Here is a 20,091-nt window from a genome sequence, read left to right as displayed (position 1 = left end):
AGTAGCAATCCATAAGCAAGCGACACCGACATCCCCACACTTGAATCAAATCTTGAATCATCAAGAATACCCTAGAGCAACCTGAAAGCAAACCAAGAAACAACCAGCACAAGAAAGCAAGAAACCCCAAAAATAAAAATAAAAATAAAAATAAAAATAAAAACAAAAACTTACTACCGGGTTGCCTCCAGGAAAGTGCTAAGTTTACAGAAGAGTCTTTAGCCGGACTCGCTTCTGAAATCTCAATCAGGAGGCTTTTCTTTTATCCAACCCCGATCTAACTCATTTAGTTCCGCTCATTCAACATATTTAAATAAATAACACATAGTGAAACTAAAAAGTAATTTAAAACATTCAAACGGGTCGTACTACCAATACTTAAACTTACCAGGACCAAACCTAATACGTGGCATATAATAAGGAAAATGGTTATTCTTGCATTTCAGTGTTGTCCTATAATTCTTAATGAATCATTTTTGAACCCTCAAAACGTGTTGATCCAAGCACTTCCGCACCCTCTACCGTGGCTTTGTCAATTTCGGTGGCCATCCATTATCTAGTTCCTCCACAGACCTGCTAACCTTCACATGATGAGGCGACTCAACTACGACCATATTCTGATCCTCCTCCGTTGCCACTTCCTCTTCTATTTCGTTTGGTGCACGCTTGATCTTCACTGTTGGCTTCTCCATGATTAGTGTCTCTAAGTAGATAAGATCGCCAGCAGGGTCAAATTCTTCGTGTTCTTAAAAAACTGGTAAACCCACCAACTCAATCACCAAACTCATCCTCCCAAGATGGTGCATGCTCCTCCTCTTTGTCATCTTCCATCTGGTCAAGTGGCTCTTCAACGAGATTTTCAATTAAGGATACAGTGAAATAAGGTACCTCCAACTCCATATTTTTCTATCATGCCCTTCTTGTTTGCTTGAACATAATTTTGGATTTCTTCCATGCACAGCAGCCGACCACCCACTGGCTTGAAAACCCTTGTTGCCGTTCAGTAGGGTTAAAACCCCATAGCTCAATAATCCCCCTCCTTTTTGTTGTGCCCTTTTTAATTTTAAAAATTGCACCATACTCCAACCCAATTAAAACATCTCATTCGTTTTTTGTCCAAATTCCAGCCCATGATAATAATTATTAATCGGGAACTTAAAAGGTCCAAAAATTATGCGAGCGGATTGAAAACCATTGTTTCTTCTTTTATATTCTTTGCATAATGTAGCTTAACTTCAATTTTCGACCACCTACATAGATATAAATAACAACTCAATTAATGTCATTTAATTTCCTCATTAAATCCATTTTGTAAATATTAACGAGGTGACAAAGTTTGAGCACAAATATCAATCAATGAGCCATGATATCTATTACTTTGATATAAGATTTTATTAAAACTAATAAAAAAACTATGAAAAGTGTAGAAATGTTTATATGATAATAGGTATATTTTTGACTACATCAAATATTAAGTTTTACCCACTAGTCTCAAGATTAGTATAAAATACTCTATTTTAGCTCATTGTCATTTAAACCAACAAAATCAAAATATGAACCTGAAGCGAGAATATTTTATTAAAAACCAACTCAAGAACTAGTAAAAATGAAGAAAATATCTATGTAATTTATATATAATTTAGCTCATATCAATTGTTACAAAACATATTCAAACGTATTCAAAAATATTACAAGTGTAAAAGGTCTTCGAGTAAGCTTTGTCTTTGTCGAGCAAACCTTGTAAACCAGAAATGTTTATATGATAATAGGTATATTTTTGACTACATCAAATATTAAGTTTTACCCACTAGTCTCAAGATTAGTATAAAATACTCTATTTTAGCTCATTGTCATTTAAACCAACAAAATCAAAATATGAACCTGAAGCGAGAATATTTTATTAAAAACCAACTCAAGAACTAGTAAAAATGAAGAAAATATCTATGTAATTTATATATAATTTAGCTCATATCAATTGTTACAAAACATATTCAAACGTATTCAAAAATATTACAAGTGTAAAAGGTCTTCGAGTAAGCTTTGTCTTTGTCGAGCAAACCTTGTAAACCAAAAGTGTGCTTGGAACAATTTTCCGAGCAAGCTTTACATAGAATATTTTCCTAAGAAAATATTCTTCAAGCGTAACTTCAATCTTCATGATAATATCAAACTTTGCTCGATAAAATCCTACGAGCAAACTTGTTCTTCTTGATCTCTTCAACCTTTTGTCTTTAACTTATTTTAAAAAACTAAGTGCGCTAGTGACACTGTAGCTTGCTCGAGGTTGAACCTTACTCGTGGAAGTCCTTAGAATAATTTCATTATAACTTTCTTCAAGTGTGCTTGAGATCACCGTTTATTGAACCTTGCTCGACCCACCAATTTACTTGGTTTAAGCTTGGTTAAGTCAAGGGTTTGCTCTGAAACAAACCTTGCTCAACTGAATAAGACCCTTGCTTGATGAAGAATAGTTTGCTCGAACTAACACTTAGAAGAATTCTAGAAGATAACTTTACTCAAAAGTAAAATACCTTGCTTGAATAGGTTCTAGGCTTGCTCGAAGTGCCAAGTTTGCTCGTATTCCATACTTAGCCATTTCTTTGAGGAGGTTGAGAAGATTCCAATTTTTCTTTGTCAAAACGTGATCCCAACTATCTCCCCTAGATTAGAACAAACTCAGATGCAACAAACACCTGCAGGTTACATACAATTGTTTGAAAATACAAATCAAATTCTAAAAGCAATAAATTGCATTACTTAAAGAAAAGTTACATATTCAAAATCTGTCACTAGGACATTACAAATCAAAGTAACATAATAAAAAATAAAAGGCTTTTTATCTCCTTGAGCTTCCTGCTTCATCTCTTCTATCAAACTTGACCGCAGCTGCCTTTTGTTGAAATAATGAGATCTCCCTCTGGTATGGATGTTGAGATGGAAGATTTCATCTTATAATGTCATTAAGATTGTCACACCGCGACCAAGGGTGGCGGAACATGCCGGGGTGCAACGATTGCTCATAAGCGCATGACACTATTTATAGCGACAATATTTAACAAACTCATTTCATTTCACAACATCGAAAATGTCACATAACCAAATATTCATAAGCCAAATACAACAAAATATAACAAAACATAGCAAATCAAATATTGTCCGTTTTTGCTAATAACTTAAAGGTCTTGACATTCGTTTACTCCGCAAGCATCAAATCAACTAATATGCAAACCTGTAACATATCATAAAATAAAATTTGTCAACACAAAGGTTGGTGAGCAATTCATATGTTTGAGTAACAATAGTATATAATAAGAAAGATCCACAAACTAGTATACGAAACAATAAATAAAAGCAACAACTTGGATAAACTGACAATTGCTAATAGAATTACGTTAGCGCCAACTAGCCATAAGGGGATGCCAAATAGTCTAGGATTTAATAGAATATCGTTAATTGCATTACGTTAACGACACCTTGCTACAAGGGGATGCCAAGTAGTCTAGGATTTATAGATTCAACCAACCGAAAGCGATAAACACATAGACATATAAGAATAGAACACCAAATCGAGCAAGTATTTAAGTAAAGTATACAACAACGTTTGTGGTTCAAGACCCAAGTATAAAACATTTAGTTTAGATAAGATGAAATGTCACCCCCAAAACAAAAGATAGAAAACAGGGTATGAAGTTACTCACATTCAAGTAATAAACTTGAAAGATTGATTATTTGTAGATTTGCCGGAACGACGAGTTAACGTATGAAGCCTAAAATAAAATAAGTCTTGGATTTAGAAGGGTTACCTTGAAGATCTTTAAATAAAATAATTGTTGCAAAAAGTAAACAATTTAAAGTTCAAGGTTTAACATGTAACTATTTAAGAATTTATAATAATAACCCTTTAAAAATGTGAGTTTGCTCAAAACCGGGTTAAAGTATCTAACCTTAATATTTACTTAACCAATGTTAAGTAATAAGGTGGGAAAAATGTTAAAATGCAAGTTCCTTTGGGACAAAGATACTAAAACAGGTTTTTAACGAGTGTTCGGGTTGTCAGTTCGGGTCTTGACAAATGGTCAAACCCAAAGTCAACTTTCCAAAATATTAATTGTCATGAGATAACTCATTAAAATATAATAACACTTAACCAAGTATGTAGATCTATTGTTTAGAACTAACAACGCACGTTAAGCGGGTGTTCGGTTTTGTCGGTCCAAACTATGTTATGAGATCAAGTTGGATCCAACAATTCCAAGTACTTAAGAAAGTAATTAAAATCATTTTGTAAACTATTTTTAGAGAAATATACAAGTCTTGATAGCTAAAAACACACTTGTGTGTCTTAAGCGAGTAAAATCGGATTGGTTCGGTTTCCATCTCACAATATGTTCCTTGTTGGTCTCCACATGCCCAAATATCATAGATCTTGTATAATAATTTATAAATGAGAAATATTTAAGTTCTACAACTAAAAAGGTCAACAACAAGTTTTTTTAACAAAAGTTCGGTTTGGTTCGGTTTCCATCTCACAATGAGTTCATAGATGGATTCCACATACCCAAGACTTGTAAATGTGACTAACAAACTAAAATGAGCAGAAGTTAGGCATAAATGATATGTATAATAAGTTATGTGTGTGTATATATATATCAAGAACACGAAGTCCTCCATGAAGCGTTGCCTTATGACATTCGAAACTTAACCAACCGGAGTCGGTGAAGTAACAAATAAAGGAAACATGGGGTGTGTATTATATATATATATATATATATATATATATATATGTTGTACCACCATATTCAAGAGTTATTAATGTTAGATGAACAAGTTAGAATGAAAGACTATAGTTAGTTTGACTTGAGAAGTCAAACCTTCAAGAATACATAAATAAACAACCTTGAATCTATGGAGAAATGAGAGAGTTTTTGGAGAAGATGAACAACCAAAATGGTGTATGGAGCATTGCTTTTATAATGGTAAGAGTATGATTCATACAAATAGGGTAAAGATGCATGTGATGGTTGAAATGGTCAAACAAGTTTTTGGTAAATGACAATAATAGTCCCCAAAGTTTGGTTTAAGTCATTTTTAAGAAGTTTTAAGGATCAAAAAGGATGTTTTCAAGACCCAACAAGTGTAAAACAATATTGTAACATAAAATCAATCATTTTGATTATATCATAAGCTTTTGTATACAAAATGGGTCGGTTTACATGATAAACGAATACAAACGAGACCCGAAATTGACGAATATCACAGTATTCCCTACTTTAGGAAATTTCATCCCGAAATTAAGATGAAGACGACGATGCAAACAAATGTGGATACTTCTCCTTCATTGTGTCTTCTCGTTCCCAAGTGAACTCCGCGCCACGCCGTGATTCCCATCGAACATTGACTAACCGAATACGACTACGCTTGATTTTCTTCTCGCTGCGATCCATGATCTCAACGGGTCGTTCAACCATAAGCATATACTCATCAACATGAACTTCGTCGAGAGGTATATTGAGATTACCCTCGGCTAGGCACTTTTTAAGATTTGAAACATGAAATGTCGGATGAACACTGGCAAGTTTTTGCGGTAGTTCAAGTCGATACGCTACTTTCCCAACACGTTCAAGAATTTTAAAAGGACCAACAAAACAAGGAGCTAGTTACCCTTCTTTCCAAAACTGACTACCCCCTTCCAAGGAGATACTTTTAGAAGGACAAGATCGTCAACATTAAATTCGATTGGTTTTCGCCGTTTGTCGCCGTAACTCTTTTGACGATTTCTAGCAGCTAGGAGATTCTTACGGATTTGATTAATGACATCGGTGGCTTCTTGGACCATCTTGGGTCCCGTGATTTGAGCTTCACCGATTTCGTTCCAACAAATCGGGGAACGACATTTACGACCGTAAAGAGCTTGAAAAGGAGCCACATCAATGCTACAGTGGTAGCTATTGTTGTAGGAGAACTCGATGAACGGAAGATGAGAATCCCAATTTCCACCGAAATCATGAACACATGACCGTAGCATATCCTCGAGTGTTTGGATTGTACGTTCGGATTGACCATCCGTTTGAGGATGATAAGCGGTGCTAAGATCGAGACGTGTTCCCAAAGCTTCTTAAAACGGGCATCGCGATCGGAGATGATAGACAATGGCAAACCGTGTCGGCACATGATTTCCCGAACATAGATTTGAGCAAGCTGCTCGACAAAATACTTCTCGCGGATCGGAATGAAATGAGCCAATTTGGTTAATCGATCGATGTCACCCAAATGCTATTGTTGCCTTTTTGGGTTTTGGGTAATTTGGTGATAAAGTCCATAGCAATGTCTTCCCATATCCAAACGGGAATCGGTGGTTGCTCGAGTAGACCAAAAGGTCTTTGATGTTCGGCTTTGACTTTCGAGCAAGTAAGACATTTAGATACAAACAACGTTACGTCCTTTTTCATACCTGGCCACCAAAAGGTAGCACGAAGATCGAAGTACATCTTATCCGCACCGGGATGAACGGAATAATGCGAATTATGAGCTTCGTCGAGAATACAAGTACGAAGGTCATCGCGATCGGGAACCCACAAACGATTGAGAAAGTACAAAAGACCATCGGGTTTGGTTTCGAGTTGAATTTCGGCTCCACATGACATTTCGTCGTACATGTTACCTTCTTCAACGGAGGTACGTTGAGCTTGAAAGATACGAATTTGAAGATCGGTTTGAACAATGACGCTTAGAAGCAGAACGGATTTAACATTAACCTTTCGACTTAGGGCGTCGGCGACCACATTCGCTTTACCGAGATGGTAGCGAATTTCGCAATCGTAATCACTAAGTAATTCGGCCCATCGTCGTTGTCTCATGTTGAGATCTTTTTGGTCAAAAATATGTTGAAGGCTTTTATGATCGGAAAAGACCACACATTTTGTACCATAAAGGTAATGTCTCCAGATTTTGAGAGCGAAAACGACGGCACCAAGTTCGAGATCATGAGTCGTATAGTTCTTCTCGTTGACCTTAAGTTGTCTTGATGCGTATGCGATGACTTGACCTCGTTGCATGAGAACACAACCAAGGCCTTGATGGGAGGCATCGCAAAATACAACAAAATCGTCGTTTCCATCGGGAAGGGTTAGAACGGGAGCATTGCAAAGCATGTCCTTGAGAGTACAAAAGGCTTCCTCTTGTTTCGAACCCCAATCGAAGGGTTGTCCCTTATGGGTGAGAGAGATAAGAGGCAAAGAGATCTTAGAAAAATTTCAAATGAAACGCCGATAATATCCGGCCAAACCGAGGAAGGATTGAATTTCTGTGGGAGTCGTTGGAGTTTTCCAATCCTTAACGGCCTCAATTTTAGCGGGATCAACATGAATACCTTTGTCGTTTACGATGTGTCCCAAAAATTGAACTTTCTCGAGCCAAAATTCACATTTGGAGAATTTGGCATAGAGTTGCTCGTTTCTAAGGAGCTCGAGAATGGAACGCAAATGATGTTCATGTTCGGCTTTGGATTTAGAGAAGATAAGAATGTCATCAATAAAGACAATAACGAATTTATCAAGGAATGGTTTGCAAACGCGGTTCATGAGGTCCATAAATACGGCGGGTTCATTTGTTAACCCGAAGGGCATAACCAAAAATTCGAAATGTCCACATCGAGTACGGAAAGCGGTTTTAGGAATGTCTTCTTCGCGAACACGCAATTGATGATAACCCAATCGAAGGTCAATTTTGGAGAAACAAGTTGCGCCTTAAAGTTGGTCGAATAAGTCGTCGATACGTGGAAATGGATAACGATTTTTAATAGTAAGCTTGTTAAGTTCACGATAATCAATGCACATACGAACGAACCATCATTCTTTTTCACGAAGAGAACGGGAGCCCCAAGGAGAAGAGCTTGGACGAATGAAGCCTTTATCGGAATGTTCTTCGAGTTGGTTTGATAGTTCTTGCATTTCCAACGGGGCTAGACGATAAGGAGCCTTGGCCACGGGCATCACGCCGGGCACAAGATCGATTTGGAATTCAATCGGAAGAACGGGAGGAAGACCGGTAACATCATCGGGAAAGACATCAAGGAAATCACGAACAATAGGAATATCTTGAATCTTCCTTTCCTTTTTGTCTTTTGTCACCGAGAGAGCTAGAAACGGAACGTACTTTTGGCGTAAGTACTTTTGCGATTGAGCACACGACATGAGATTTAGCCTTCGAGACGTTGTGTTTCCAAAGACCTTAAGAATTTTACCGTTGACGAGCGGGATGCGAATGAATTTATCAAAACAAACGACTTCGGCACGGTAAAAAGATAACCAATCCATGCCTACTATGACATCGAAGCTACCCATTTTCATCGGGATGAGATCGATGGAGAATTTATGCTTAGAAAGAATAAGAGAACAATCGCGGACGACGGAATCGATGGTAATAGAATTGCCATTGGCGACTTCAACAGAGAACGGTCGGGAAAGCTTAGTTCGAGGCATCGCAAGTTTCGACTCGAATTTCAAAGAAATAAAACTTCTATCGGCATCGGTATCAAATAAAATAGAAGCCAAATGATAGTTCACCAAAAACATACCGTTCACAACAGCGTTTGCCACTTGAGCTTGATTTGCATTCATCATAAAAGCTCGCCCTTGATTACCATGGTTGACTTGAGGTGCTTGTTGTGGAGGTGGAGGTAGTGCTTGGATTGCTTGGATGGGTTGGATGAGTGGTGCATTGAGTTGGGGAATTTGGGGTTGGTAAGTTTGAACTTGGTAGGTTTGGGTTTGGTAATAAGGTATGCTTACGGTTTGAGCTTGGTTGGCAAAAGCTAAACGTGGGCAATTGTGGCGGAAATGGTTGGGATCACTACAATTATAGAAAGCTCGGGGTTGTTGGGGTTGGTTTGGTGGGTATGGTGCATAGCGGTTTTGGGCATTTTGGGGAAAGTTTCGCGGTTGGTTTGGTTGGTTAGATTGGTTGGGTTGGGTTCGTTGGGCGGATCGGCAAGTGGTGTTGAGATGGCCAAGTCGGTTACAAATGGTACATTGGCGACAAGGCGAGTTTGTTGGGTGGTGAAATTGTCAAGTGTTACATGGCGGGTAAGGACCGGTATAGGGTCTTCGGTTTTGGGGAGCTTGGGTTTGTTGTTGAGGTTGAGGTTGGGTGACGGCAAACTTTCGGTAATTAGTCTTGGGTTTCTTTTTGTTGTTGCTGTGTCGGGAGGAGTTGGAGTAGTTTATAGCTTGTGGTGCGGGTTCAACCTTGGCTTGGGGAACGGGCTCGGCGTTGGCTTTCTCACTCGGTTTCTTGAGGGTTAGGGTACCCGCCTTCACATGATTTTTCGATAGCGCACCGGCTAATGTGATGGCTTCCTCAAGGTTCGCGGGTTTGCTACTCATGACGGAGTCACGGATTTGCATCGGTAAACCCCCAATGTATTTATCGATTTCACGTTAGGTTGGGGTAACCAAGTGAGGAACAAGGATGCTTAACTCATGGAAGCGGAGTGAGTAAGCGGTGTTATCACCACTTTCTTGTTTCAGGTTCCAAAATTCTTCCTCAAGCTTTTGAAGCTCGTGTTTGGGATAGAATTTCTTCATCATAAGCGCCTTGAGATCGGCCCATGGAAGAGCCATAGCCACATTCGAACCTTGGAGGTGCATAACACTACCCCACCATGTTAGGGCGGTTTCTCTAAACATGCTTGATGCAAAATTTGTCTTTTTCGCGTCGGGGCATTCGCTATGTCGGAACACACTCTCGGTCGATTCGAACCATTGCAACAAGGTAGTCGCACAATTGGTTCCAAGGAATTTGGACGGGTTGGCACTAGTAAATTGCTTAAGTAGGTAATATGCGGGTTTGGGTTCAATAGGTGCAACAACGGGTGAGGGTTGGTTTGCTTGTATTTGGGTCATAAGTTCGGGAATCACCGCGGCCATTTGCTTGGCGATGATGGCGTCCATACGCCGAGTGGAGTTCTTGCGCGGTTGGCGTCTTAGCGGAGACTTCATCAGAGTTTATCATACCTAAAGATTTTAATAGAAAGTGAAATCTTGTTTTATCCAGTGGCTTGGTGAACAAGTCAGCCAAGTTGTCACTAGTGTCAACTCTTTTCATTTCTATTTGCCCTTTCTCATCGCAATCTATGAAATGGTGTCTGATTTCAATATGATTGGTCTTTGAATGTTGTGCAGGATTTTTAATAATGAAAAGTGCAGCAGTATTATCAATGAAAATAGGAGTGTTCAAGTATTCAGACCATAGTTAAGCAGTTGGTTCTGAATCCAAAGAAATTGAGCACAAAAAGCAGAGGCAACAATGTATTCAGCTTCAGCAGTGAAGATTGAAACATTTGTTTGCTTCTTGCATTGCCAAGATACTAGATGTTGATTTCTTGCTTATGTTGCAACGATCATAGTCACTATCTGTGTAGGCAAGTAGATCAAAAGCATTGTTCTTGGGATACCAAATACCCAAGTCAGGATTTCCTTTCAGGTATCTAAAGATTCTCTTGACATCAATCATATGAGAGATTTTAGGATTTGCTTGGAATCTTGCACACACACATACAAGAAACATAATGTCTGGCCTTGAAGCAGTCAGGTACATCAATGATCCAATCTTAGCTTTATATTCATGTTCATCTACATGCACCCCCTTTTCATCAGCTACCATCTTCTCATGTGTGTCCATAGGAGTAGAAGCAGTCTTCATGTCTTTGCATTTGAACTTGTTTAAGATGTATTGTACATACTTGGACTGACAAATGAATATTCCATCCATCTTCTGTTGAACTTCAGTCCAAGAAAGATATTCATGTCTCCCATTGAGCTCATACAATACTTAGACTTCATAACTTCTTCAAACTCTAAACATATATGTTCATTTGTAGATCCGAAGATAATATCATAAACATACACTTGAAGTAGAAGCAAATCTCTTCCTCTTTTATTGTAGAAGAGGGTCTTGTCAATGGTCTCCCTTTGAAAACCATTTGCAAGCAGATGATTAGACAACTCATCATACCAAGCTCTTGGAGCTTGATGCAATCCATATAGAGCCTTGTTAAGTTTATACACTCTATTTGGATACTCAGGGTCCTAAAAACCTGGAGTATCTTTCCATTAAAGAAAGCAGATTTGACATCCCATTGGAACACTCTTATATTCTTTGAAGTAGCATAGGCTAAGAAGATTCTTATTGCTTCTAGCATTGCCACTGGTGCAAAAAATTCTTCAAAATCAATCCCTTCTTCTTGTAGACATCCAAGAGCAACTAATCTTGCCTTGTCCTTCATTACAATCTCTCTTTCATTCCTTTTATTTCTGAAAACCCACTTGGTGCCAATTGCAAATTTTCCTCTTGGCTTGTCAACAAGTTCCCATACTTGCAGATTTCTGAACTGAGCTAACTCTTCCTGCATTGCTTCTACCCAATTATTGTCCTTCAAAGCTTGAACTATGTTACTGGGTTCAATTTGGGATAGAAAACAGGAATACAAACAAATGTTTGCAGATTCAGATGCACTTTTGGTCACTCTTTCATGCAAGTCACCAATTATGTTTTCAGTAGGATGGTTTCTTTGCACAGAAGTTTGGATGATTTGATTTGAAGTTAAATTTGAATCAAGATTTGAGTCATTGGGATCAGGTTCTTCGATGATTAAATCTGATGATTCATTGTTCATTGTAGCTTCTTCAACATTCTTAGTTGATGTAGATGCAACATCATTTCCCATATTTAAGTTTTTAAACAGAGTTTCAAATCTTGATTGTCTTTCAGTTTGGTCTTGATCTTGCAGGTCATTGGTTTGATTTTCAATTACAACATCATTTTCTTGAGCTTGTGGATGATCAAAATGTTCATTTTGTTCTTCTTCATACTCATCTTCAGAAGCATTCTTATCAAAAGAATACTCAGGATTCTTATATGCAACTTTGGACTATAACCTGTCCAAAACAACTTTCCTTTCAGAAGTAGCTTCGGGGACACTTGTTCTATAAAAGTTCTCTCATCTTGAAAGATTTTATTATCTTCTCCAGATCAAATAACCATGATGCTCCATCAACAATATTGAATTGATTTTCATTAAAGATTTTATCAGAAGACTCAATCACACTTAAATGATCTTTCACATATACTCTGTATGCCTTTGAGTGTGATGACTATCCAACAAAGAAACAATCTAAAGATTTTGTATTGAAACTTGTTCAAGTAATCTTTAGTGTTCAACAAAGAGCACTTGCAACCCAATGGATTGAGAAACTTGATGTAGGACTTTCTTTTATACAAAATCTCATAGGGAATTTTGCTTTGACGTTTGTTGAGAAGGACTCTGTTATGAACATAACAAGCAGTGTTAATTGCTTCTGCCCAAAATGTCACAGGCAAATAAGCATATGCAAGCATGGTTCCTGCAGCCTCAATTAATGTTCTATTTCTTCTTTCTGCAACCTCATTTTGTTCAGGGGTTCTAGGGGCACTGAATTGTTTAAATATTCCTTTATCTTGACAAAATTCAGACATTGTCCCATTCTTGAACTCAGTTCCATTATCACTTCTCATAACCTTCACCTTTGCATCTAATTGGTTCTCAATCCTGGTCACACAACTTTTGATCATTTCAGCAGCTTCATCCTTTGAGTTCAGAAAATATACCCAAGTAAATCTTGAATAATCATCAATAATCACCAAACAATACCTCTTTTTACCAATGCTTGGAACACTCACAGGACCAAAGAGATCCATATGAAACATTTCAAGTATTTGTTCAATTGAGTTTATCAGCTTTGTTTTGTGTGATGATTTGTGCCGCTTCCCTTTTTGACAAGAAATACATTTATCATCCAATTTAACCTCTCTTGTTGGTAAACCAATGACATGTTCACCTTTAACAAGTTGTTCATATTCTTGAGATTGACATGACATACTTTCTGTGCCACAGTTTTGTTTCATTTTCTGAGGCTTTTGAGACAAAACATGTTCCACCTCTAAAAATGACATCTTTCATCCTTAATTCATACAAATTTTTATTTCTAGGGGCCATCATCATAATCATATCAGGAGGAATTATAAACTCAGGTTTCAGAATGAAACAATGAGATACATCAAATCCAACCTTATATACTTTATCACATATCTGTGAGATGCTCAAAAGGTTATATTGTAGACCTTCAACATAGAACACATTATCAAAAGACACTTCCCATTGGTAAGGATGCCTTTGCCCGCAATCTTCCTTCCATTTTCATCACTACCAAAGGCAACCGGTCCTTCAAACTTCTCTTCATAATTGACCATGTTCCTTTGTCACAGGTCATGTGCCTGGAACATCCACTATCCATATACCATACATCGATCATTGTTGTGGACTGCTCTTGCACAAATCAAAATAAAAGAATCAGTGAAGTGATGAATCATAAGCTGATTCAGCTTGCAAATCATCAACAACTTCATCATTAGTTGCATTTGGTTTGGGATCCTCGTACACTAGCTCACAAGACTCATCAGTCTCATAGCCAGTTTCATATAAGTTTCCAACATAGGGAACTATGCTAGTACATTCTTCAATAATTGTTTCCCTTTTCATGATAGTCACTTGAGCTTCAGATTTTGATTTTCACAAAAATCCATGTGGTTAATAACCATGTTTCAAGAGAAAATTCTCATCACCAGTGAGTTCATTTGATTTATTTTTGTTGAGTATATTCTTCTTAAGCTTACTCTTTCTTTCACAACTGGTTGATTTCTCAGAATCAACAGGTTTCTTAGATTCTTGAGACATAACACATTGACTTCTGATTGGCTTCTTGATCATAGGAGCCTTTTTCTTTTCTTTCAAGTCTCTTTTCTTATCAGCTGCATTATCAGTCTTGACATGATCATCATCCTTTTTCTTACTCTTACTCAAATACTCATTGTATATTTTCTTGTAAAATGCAAAATCTTGTCCAAACTTTGTATTGTTAGGTACATGAAATGGTTTAGGAGAGAATCTTTCTTGGCATGAGTCAGTGTGATGCCCATAAACATCACAAAACTTTGCACCAAACTTTTCCTTTAAAGCTTTCACTTGAGTTTCCTCTTTTGTATCTTTCACTTGGTCTTGGGGGATCAACTTCAATGGTCTTTTGATGAGTAATGAGACCATCAAAGTTAATTGAAAAGGGCAGAAATTCCTCAAACTTGGTATCATCTCTTTCCACAGTACTTTTCACAAAATTTATCTTCTCCAATTTTATTGGACTTTCATTTTTATCACCCCTTGGTCTCAGCCATCTTCTTACACAATCTTCCATGCTCTCCACATCTCCAACATCAAACAGTTCATGATTGGAGAAAACTGGATAAATTGGAAGAAAAAGATCATCATTCTTGATGGTTTCATCCTTCCTTTTGTTGTTCTTGACACTTGCTCTTTTTGAGGAACCTTTCTTGGTATGATTACCCATTATTTTCTTTCCTTTAGATCCACCCCAAAGGTCAAATGATTTATGTTCTTTTCTCATTTGCTTATGGTGTTTCTTCATCTTAGGATTAATCTTTTTGTAACAAAGGGATCTTGTCCTTTGAACTTTGTTTACTCATATTTTGGTCTCTCAAACTACCACAACCGGAACATTCATTACTTGATTCACTTATATCATCTTCACTTGACACATTACTCTCTTGATCTTCCATTGAAACTTGAATTCCAACAGATTTGTCAATCAATTTTTCTTTTGTTTCAACAATTTTCATCACAAACTCTCTTTCTTCATCAACCTCAACAATTTTATAATTTTCAACAAATTCCCTTCTATCCTCGAACACATTCCTGAATTGATCAAGATATGCTCCTCTATTTTCTTTGTCCACCTTTAATGAACAATTGTCATTAAAGGGTGGAGGAACAACCTTGTACTTATCCTCTTCTTTAATTTTCTTCAACTTTCCACAAATGTTACTAGTGGAAACTAGATTTTTCAGAAAATCAACCTCAACTTGAAGTTGAGTGTTCTTCAACTTCTCATCAAGATACATTTTCTTTTTTCCTTCAATCTTAGTAGTGTATCTGTATTCAGTTTCATAACTGTCCATAGTCTTGTTCCAAACTCTTGATTTGGTTTTCATATGTTAACTCACTCATCTCATACACATTGATTATACTGTGTTCTTGAAACACTTAGTTTGCAATTTGTTAGAGCATTATGTCTAATGCTAGGTCTTGTAAATTATAAACGAGCCGAACTGTTAAGTATTGTATTGATAAAGGGATAAATATGTCAATATTAGAAAGTGTTAAGGGCGTATAAGTTGAATCAACATATAAGACTTATACGTGGCGTATAAATCTTATATGCCAACTAGACTTATACGTTCCATAGGCATATGTATAAATAGCATGTTATTGTTATAATTTGTAACAGTTTTTTTGCAAGTCTGATCAGAGAGATCATCATTTGTACTTTCAATGTTATATTAATATAATGATGATTATTAGAGTATGTGATCAATTCCTTTATTATATGTTTCCGCCATATGATTTAGTATAGTAAATGCAAAGTTATCGATCCTTATCATGTCGTATTATGATCGGGCACGAGGTCTTCCAAGTGGTATCAGAGCTTTAGGCTCGTGTTTACTATTGGATTGAACACATGTACTTGAATATTTGAAGATTTCAAAGACAAAGTTTTATCAAGATCACTAATTCTTCAATTACACATTCATTTACGGTCCAAATTCAAATTAATCTCAGTATCATGTTTATTTACATGTATTGATCACTTCTGCACGAGTGAATTCATCAAATTCAAGCTGATAATCAAGATACAGATCATCATCATGATGACAGAACCTGCAGCGTATAAGTGGATTTAAGCTCCGTATAAGTCTATAAGTCTGTATAAGTTGTTATCTGCATAAGCTTCTCAATGTATAAGCTGTTTCTCCATATAAGTTGGGTTATACGTATTAGAGTGTTATACGGCGTATATGTAAGTTATCCGTTGGAAGATCGTTCTCTGTAGAAGTACAAGTTGTAGCGTATAAGGTTACACGTGTCAAAGCATATACGCTGATAAGACTTACACGCCACATACTTATACACTTCAAAACATATACACCAGAAACGCTGTTTTCTTGATTTTCATGCAACGATGGAAGATTTGAATGCTTTCGTGACACACCCATCGCCAATACTTTAGAATATCAATTTGGAGAATGAAATGGGAACGTCTACTAAACCCCCGAAGCTATTAAGGATGGAAGATTATCCCAGTTGGGCTGATAAGTTCGAGACCTATGTTCAAGCTGTGAATTATGATGCTTGGGAAGCAGTTAAGGTGAATACATTATTCCACGTAATGAGAATGGTACTAGTCACCGGCTATCTCAAATTTCGGAGGCTGACAAAGCAAGATTTCTTCGTGAAAAAAAGATGATGAATCTGTTTCAACAATCGATCAAGTCCGAGATTTTCCAATTGTTACAACACAATGGATCATGCAACTCAATCTGGGAAGCATAGTTTAATAAAGACAGAGGAAATCCTGACATGAGAAAACCTAAAATGGCTTTGTTGAAGAAAGAGTTTGACATATTTATCATGGTCAAAGGTGGATCTATACCCCAATTGATTGAGAGATACTGTCATCATGTGAATGAGATGAAGAGATTGGGAATTGATAAGGAAGAGTTTGAATATATTGACAAGCTTGCTGATTCTTTGTCTGATGATTTCCTAACTTTCTTTATGATACAACAGTCAAACCCGATTGCTTATGCTAGATTGACTCTAGCCCGATTCATTGAAAAATTGGATGAACATGAACTTGAAATCCGCAAGAAGTAGAATAAGAAGAATATTTCGGTAACTCAGGATATTAGGTTATACTTCAATTAATCACAATCTATGATTGCTCCTAGCCCGAAAATTCAAAATGTTTTTTTCACGAATAGTGCTGGTGGTGGTAGTTCTCAATCAACTCAATATCAACCACCTAACATACCACACTACACAAGCACTTACACTGGAACTAATTCAACCAACTATGTTCCCGATCAATCCTCAAAATCCGAAAGTCCATCATCCGATGTTGTGCAATGCAACATAGTTGTTAACATCAAGAACAACAATGGACTGACTGTCAAAAATGTTCAATAACATATGGCTTTTCTAGGATCCGTCCTCGAGTCATATGATTGTTTAATTGATGGGAGAATTGGCAACATGACAAAGGAGGATCATGATCAAATCAATCATGAAGAAATAGAGATGTTGGATATTCGTTGGTGTATGGCTAGTGTTGTTCGAAGAGCCCAAAGATTCAGAGAAATTACTGGTAAGAACTACCTTGATGGGACGACTTCAAAACTCGGATTTGACAAGTCAAAGGTTCGATGTTTTCGGTGCAAAGAGAAAGGTCACTTCAAGAGGAAACGAACGAATCCCGAAGTTGGAGATGCTAGTCCTAATCCTTTTGGTAGAGACTACAATAGACAAGCCATCTATAATCAAAGTTCTCCTGCACCAGCTGAACCATCAAAGAAGAACGAAGCCTCGTCATCAAAATCTTGTCATATACAACTGGAATTCTATCGTGCACCAAGCAAATGTTGCTGAGGTAATTGGTGAAGATCAACAAGGAGAACATGTACATGAAGGAGAAGCTGTGGATGATGTGGAAGATGTTGCTGATGAGATCAAAGCAACTGATAATACTGATGCTGAAAGGACTGGCTGTGATATTGATCAACAAGAGAACAACATTGAGGAGATAGATCTCCTAAGAGTTTTAATATATTCCAAATGAATTCTTTAAATCATTTTTGCCACCTGATGTGTTTAAAATTTTTTCAAGTTGGCTTAATGGCGAGGAAGTGCCTCATGGAAAGATTGATTTTGGAATTGATGATAAAGAATATGAGAATAAGGCAACTGATGAAGTTCATGTAGCTGCAAAGATTGATAAAATGACTGATGTACCTATGTTAGCTGAAGATGTTCCAGAGACAGTTGATGAAGTGAGTAATGAAGATCTTGATGAAGAGTCCATTCATCATGCTTGCATGGCTGGGCAGGGCTTTCAAGATCCAATGACTCACATTGGATTATGGATGGTGGAGCCTCTCGACACATGACTGGAACTCTTCATTTGCTAAAGAATGTTAAATCTATCGAGGAGGATATGTGGGGTTTGCGGGAAATCAAGGAGGTCACATTGTTGGTGAATGTACTTTATCGAACGGGAAAGTGATGTTTGAGAATGTGAATTACATCACTGGTCTGGAGAATAATTTTCTGAGTATCTCCCAAATTTGTGACCTCAACTCACTTTACATGTTAAGATTGTTTGATTCTGAAGTCTGGATTCAAGATACTAGAAGAATGGATATTAATGAAGGCACCAAAGGAGAATGATCTTTATGTTCTTAATATATGTGTGGCATCATCGACTCAAGGCACTGTTCAGTGCTTTGTCACCAAGGCGTCTGAAAAGGAATATGTGTTATGGCATCGACAATATCAACGTTCGTAAGATGAACTATCTTGTTCATAACCAACTTGTTGAAGGAGTAAACGTTAAGGGTTTTCATTTGAGTACTGATTGTTTGAGTTATCATAAGGGAAAGCAAAATAAGAAGTCTCTCAACTCAATCAACTTACCGTTCGAGAGGCTACACATGGATTTGTTTGGTCCCGTGAATGTCAAAAGTATCACCGGGGAACTTTATTGTTTGGTGGTTCTGATGATTACTCACGCTTCTCGTGGGTGATGTTTCTTGAGTCGAAAGATGAGACCTTCGACAATTTAATGATCTTATTCAAGAAACTCGAGATGTTATATAATCTGCCGATCCGAAGAATCAGAAGAGACAATTGTACCGAGTTCAGGAACAACTGAATGCTTCAATATTGTGATGAACATGGTATTCTTCATGAATTTAGTGCTCCTTATACTTCACAACAGAATGGAGTTGCTGAACGAAAGAATAGGACTTTGATTGAGACAGCTAGGGCTATGTTCTAATTCGGAACTACCTTTTAGCTTTTGGTCAGAAGCAACTGCCTCCGCTTGTTACACTCTTAACCGCATTATAACGGTAAATAAGTTTAGCAAAACTGTTTTCAATTTGCTTAATCGACGGAAGCCGAACTTGAAGTGGCTTGAGCCGTTTGGATCACAATGTACTATTCTTGATCCTAATGGTAAATTTGGTGCTAAGTCTGTGGAGGGATTCTTTATTGGTTATGATATCCTTTTCGACGTGTATTCTTACCTAGCATTAATCGGATTGTGCAGGTGCAACATGTTGATTGTCAAAGATATGCTACTCCTATTCAACGAAAGGGCGATTCATGGATGTTTGACTATGACAGCTTGTGGGGTTGTTTTTCATTTCCTGAAGAGGAAATCACTGATGAAATGGCCACACTGTTATTTTAACAACAATTGGGTGAAGGAAGTAGTGAATATATTATACCACAAGATGTTCCAATCTATACTAATGACCCAACACCAGATGTCGATGATCCATTTGAAGATACACCGGCTACACCATCCTTTGATGATGATGGTGAAAATCATGATGATGTGATTCAGTCTTTGGTTCAACCGACACCTATTTCTGATGAAGTGGTTAGCGAAGAGAATGCCAATAATCTTCCAACTGATGTGGTGGTTCCTAATGAAGTTATTCCTCGAACTTTGTCATATCACCCAGAAGAGAATATTATTGGTGATCTTAATACTGGAATATGAACTCGAAGTCAAATCGACAAGAGTCTCAGTTGTTACTATACTCAAGTTTCTCCTCTTCAGAACCGGTTCTCGTTCAAATGTTTTATTTCACAAATTGAACCAAAGACATATAAACAAGCGTTGACAGTAGAAGGTTGGGTCAATGCGATGCAAGAAGAATTGTTACAATTTGAAAAGCTTGGTGTGTGGAAACTTGTTGATCTACCTGATGACAAATGATGCATTAATACCACGTGGGTTTTCAAGTGCAAGAGGGACGAAAATGGAATCATTATCAGAAACAAAGCTCGATCGGTGGTTCTTGGTTTTAATCAAAGGGAAGGAATCGATTACAACGATGTCTATGCTTTCGTTGCTA

The 20,091-nt window shown here is 37.3% G+C and overlaps 1 protein-coding gene across 1 annotated transcript; it reads right to left on the bottom strand.

Annotated features, from left to right (window-relative positions):
• Window positions 1-1,235: 1,235 nt before the first annotated feature.
• Window positions 1,236-11,410, bottom strand: LOC143591101 (putative mitochondrial protein AtMg00820). Its single transcript, XM_077071412.1, has 2 exons — window positions 11,096-11,410; window positions 1,236-1,250 (listed from the first exon to the last, which is right to left on the bottom strand). Exons 1-2 carry the CDS (start codon window positions 11,408-11,410, stop codon window positions 1,236-1,238), a joined length of 330 nt encoding a protein of 109 aa, XP_076927527.1.
• Between the last annotated feature and the right edge of the window lie 8,681 nt (window positions 11,411-20,091).

The sequence above is a fragment of the Bidens hawaiensis genome, unplaced genomic scaffold (genome assembly GCF_021521415.1).
Source record: "Bidens hawaiensis isolate Kalapana, Puna unplaced genomic scaffold, B.hawaiensis_p1.1 tig00039211_1, whole genome shotgun sequence".
In the NCBI taxonomy this organism is placed as follows: domain Eukaryota; kingdom Viridiplantae; phylum Streptophyta; class Magnoliopsida; order Asterales; family Asteraceae; genus Bidens; species Bidens hawaiensis.
The sequence above is the reverse complement of the archived record's forward strand: the minus strand, read 5'-3'. Positions and strand labels throughout refer to the sequence as shown.

Excerpts from the sequence above, each read along its gene's own strand:
- LOC143591101 (XM_077071412.1), bottom strand. The coding sequence starts at position 11,410 with ATGCAGGAAGAGTTAGCTCAGTTCAGAAATCTGCAAGTATGGGAACTT.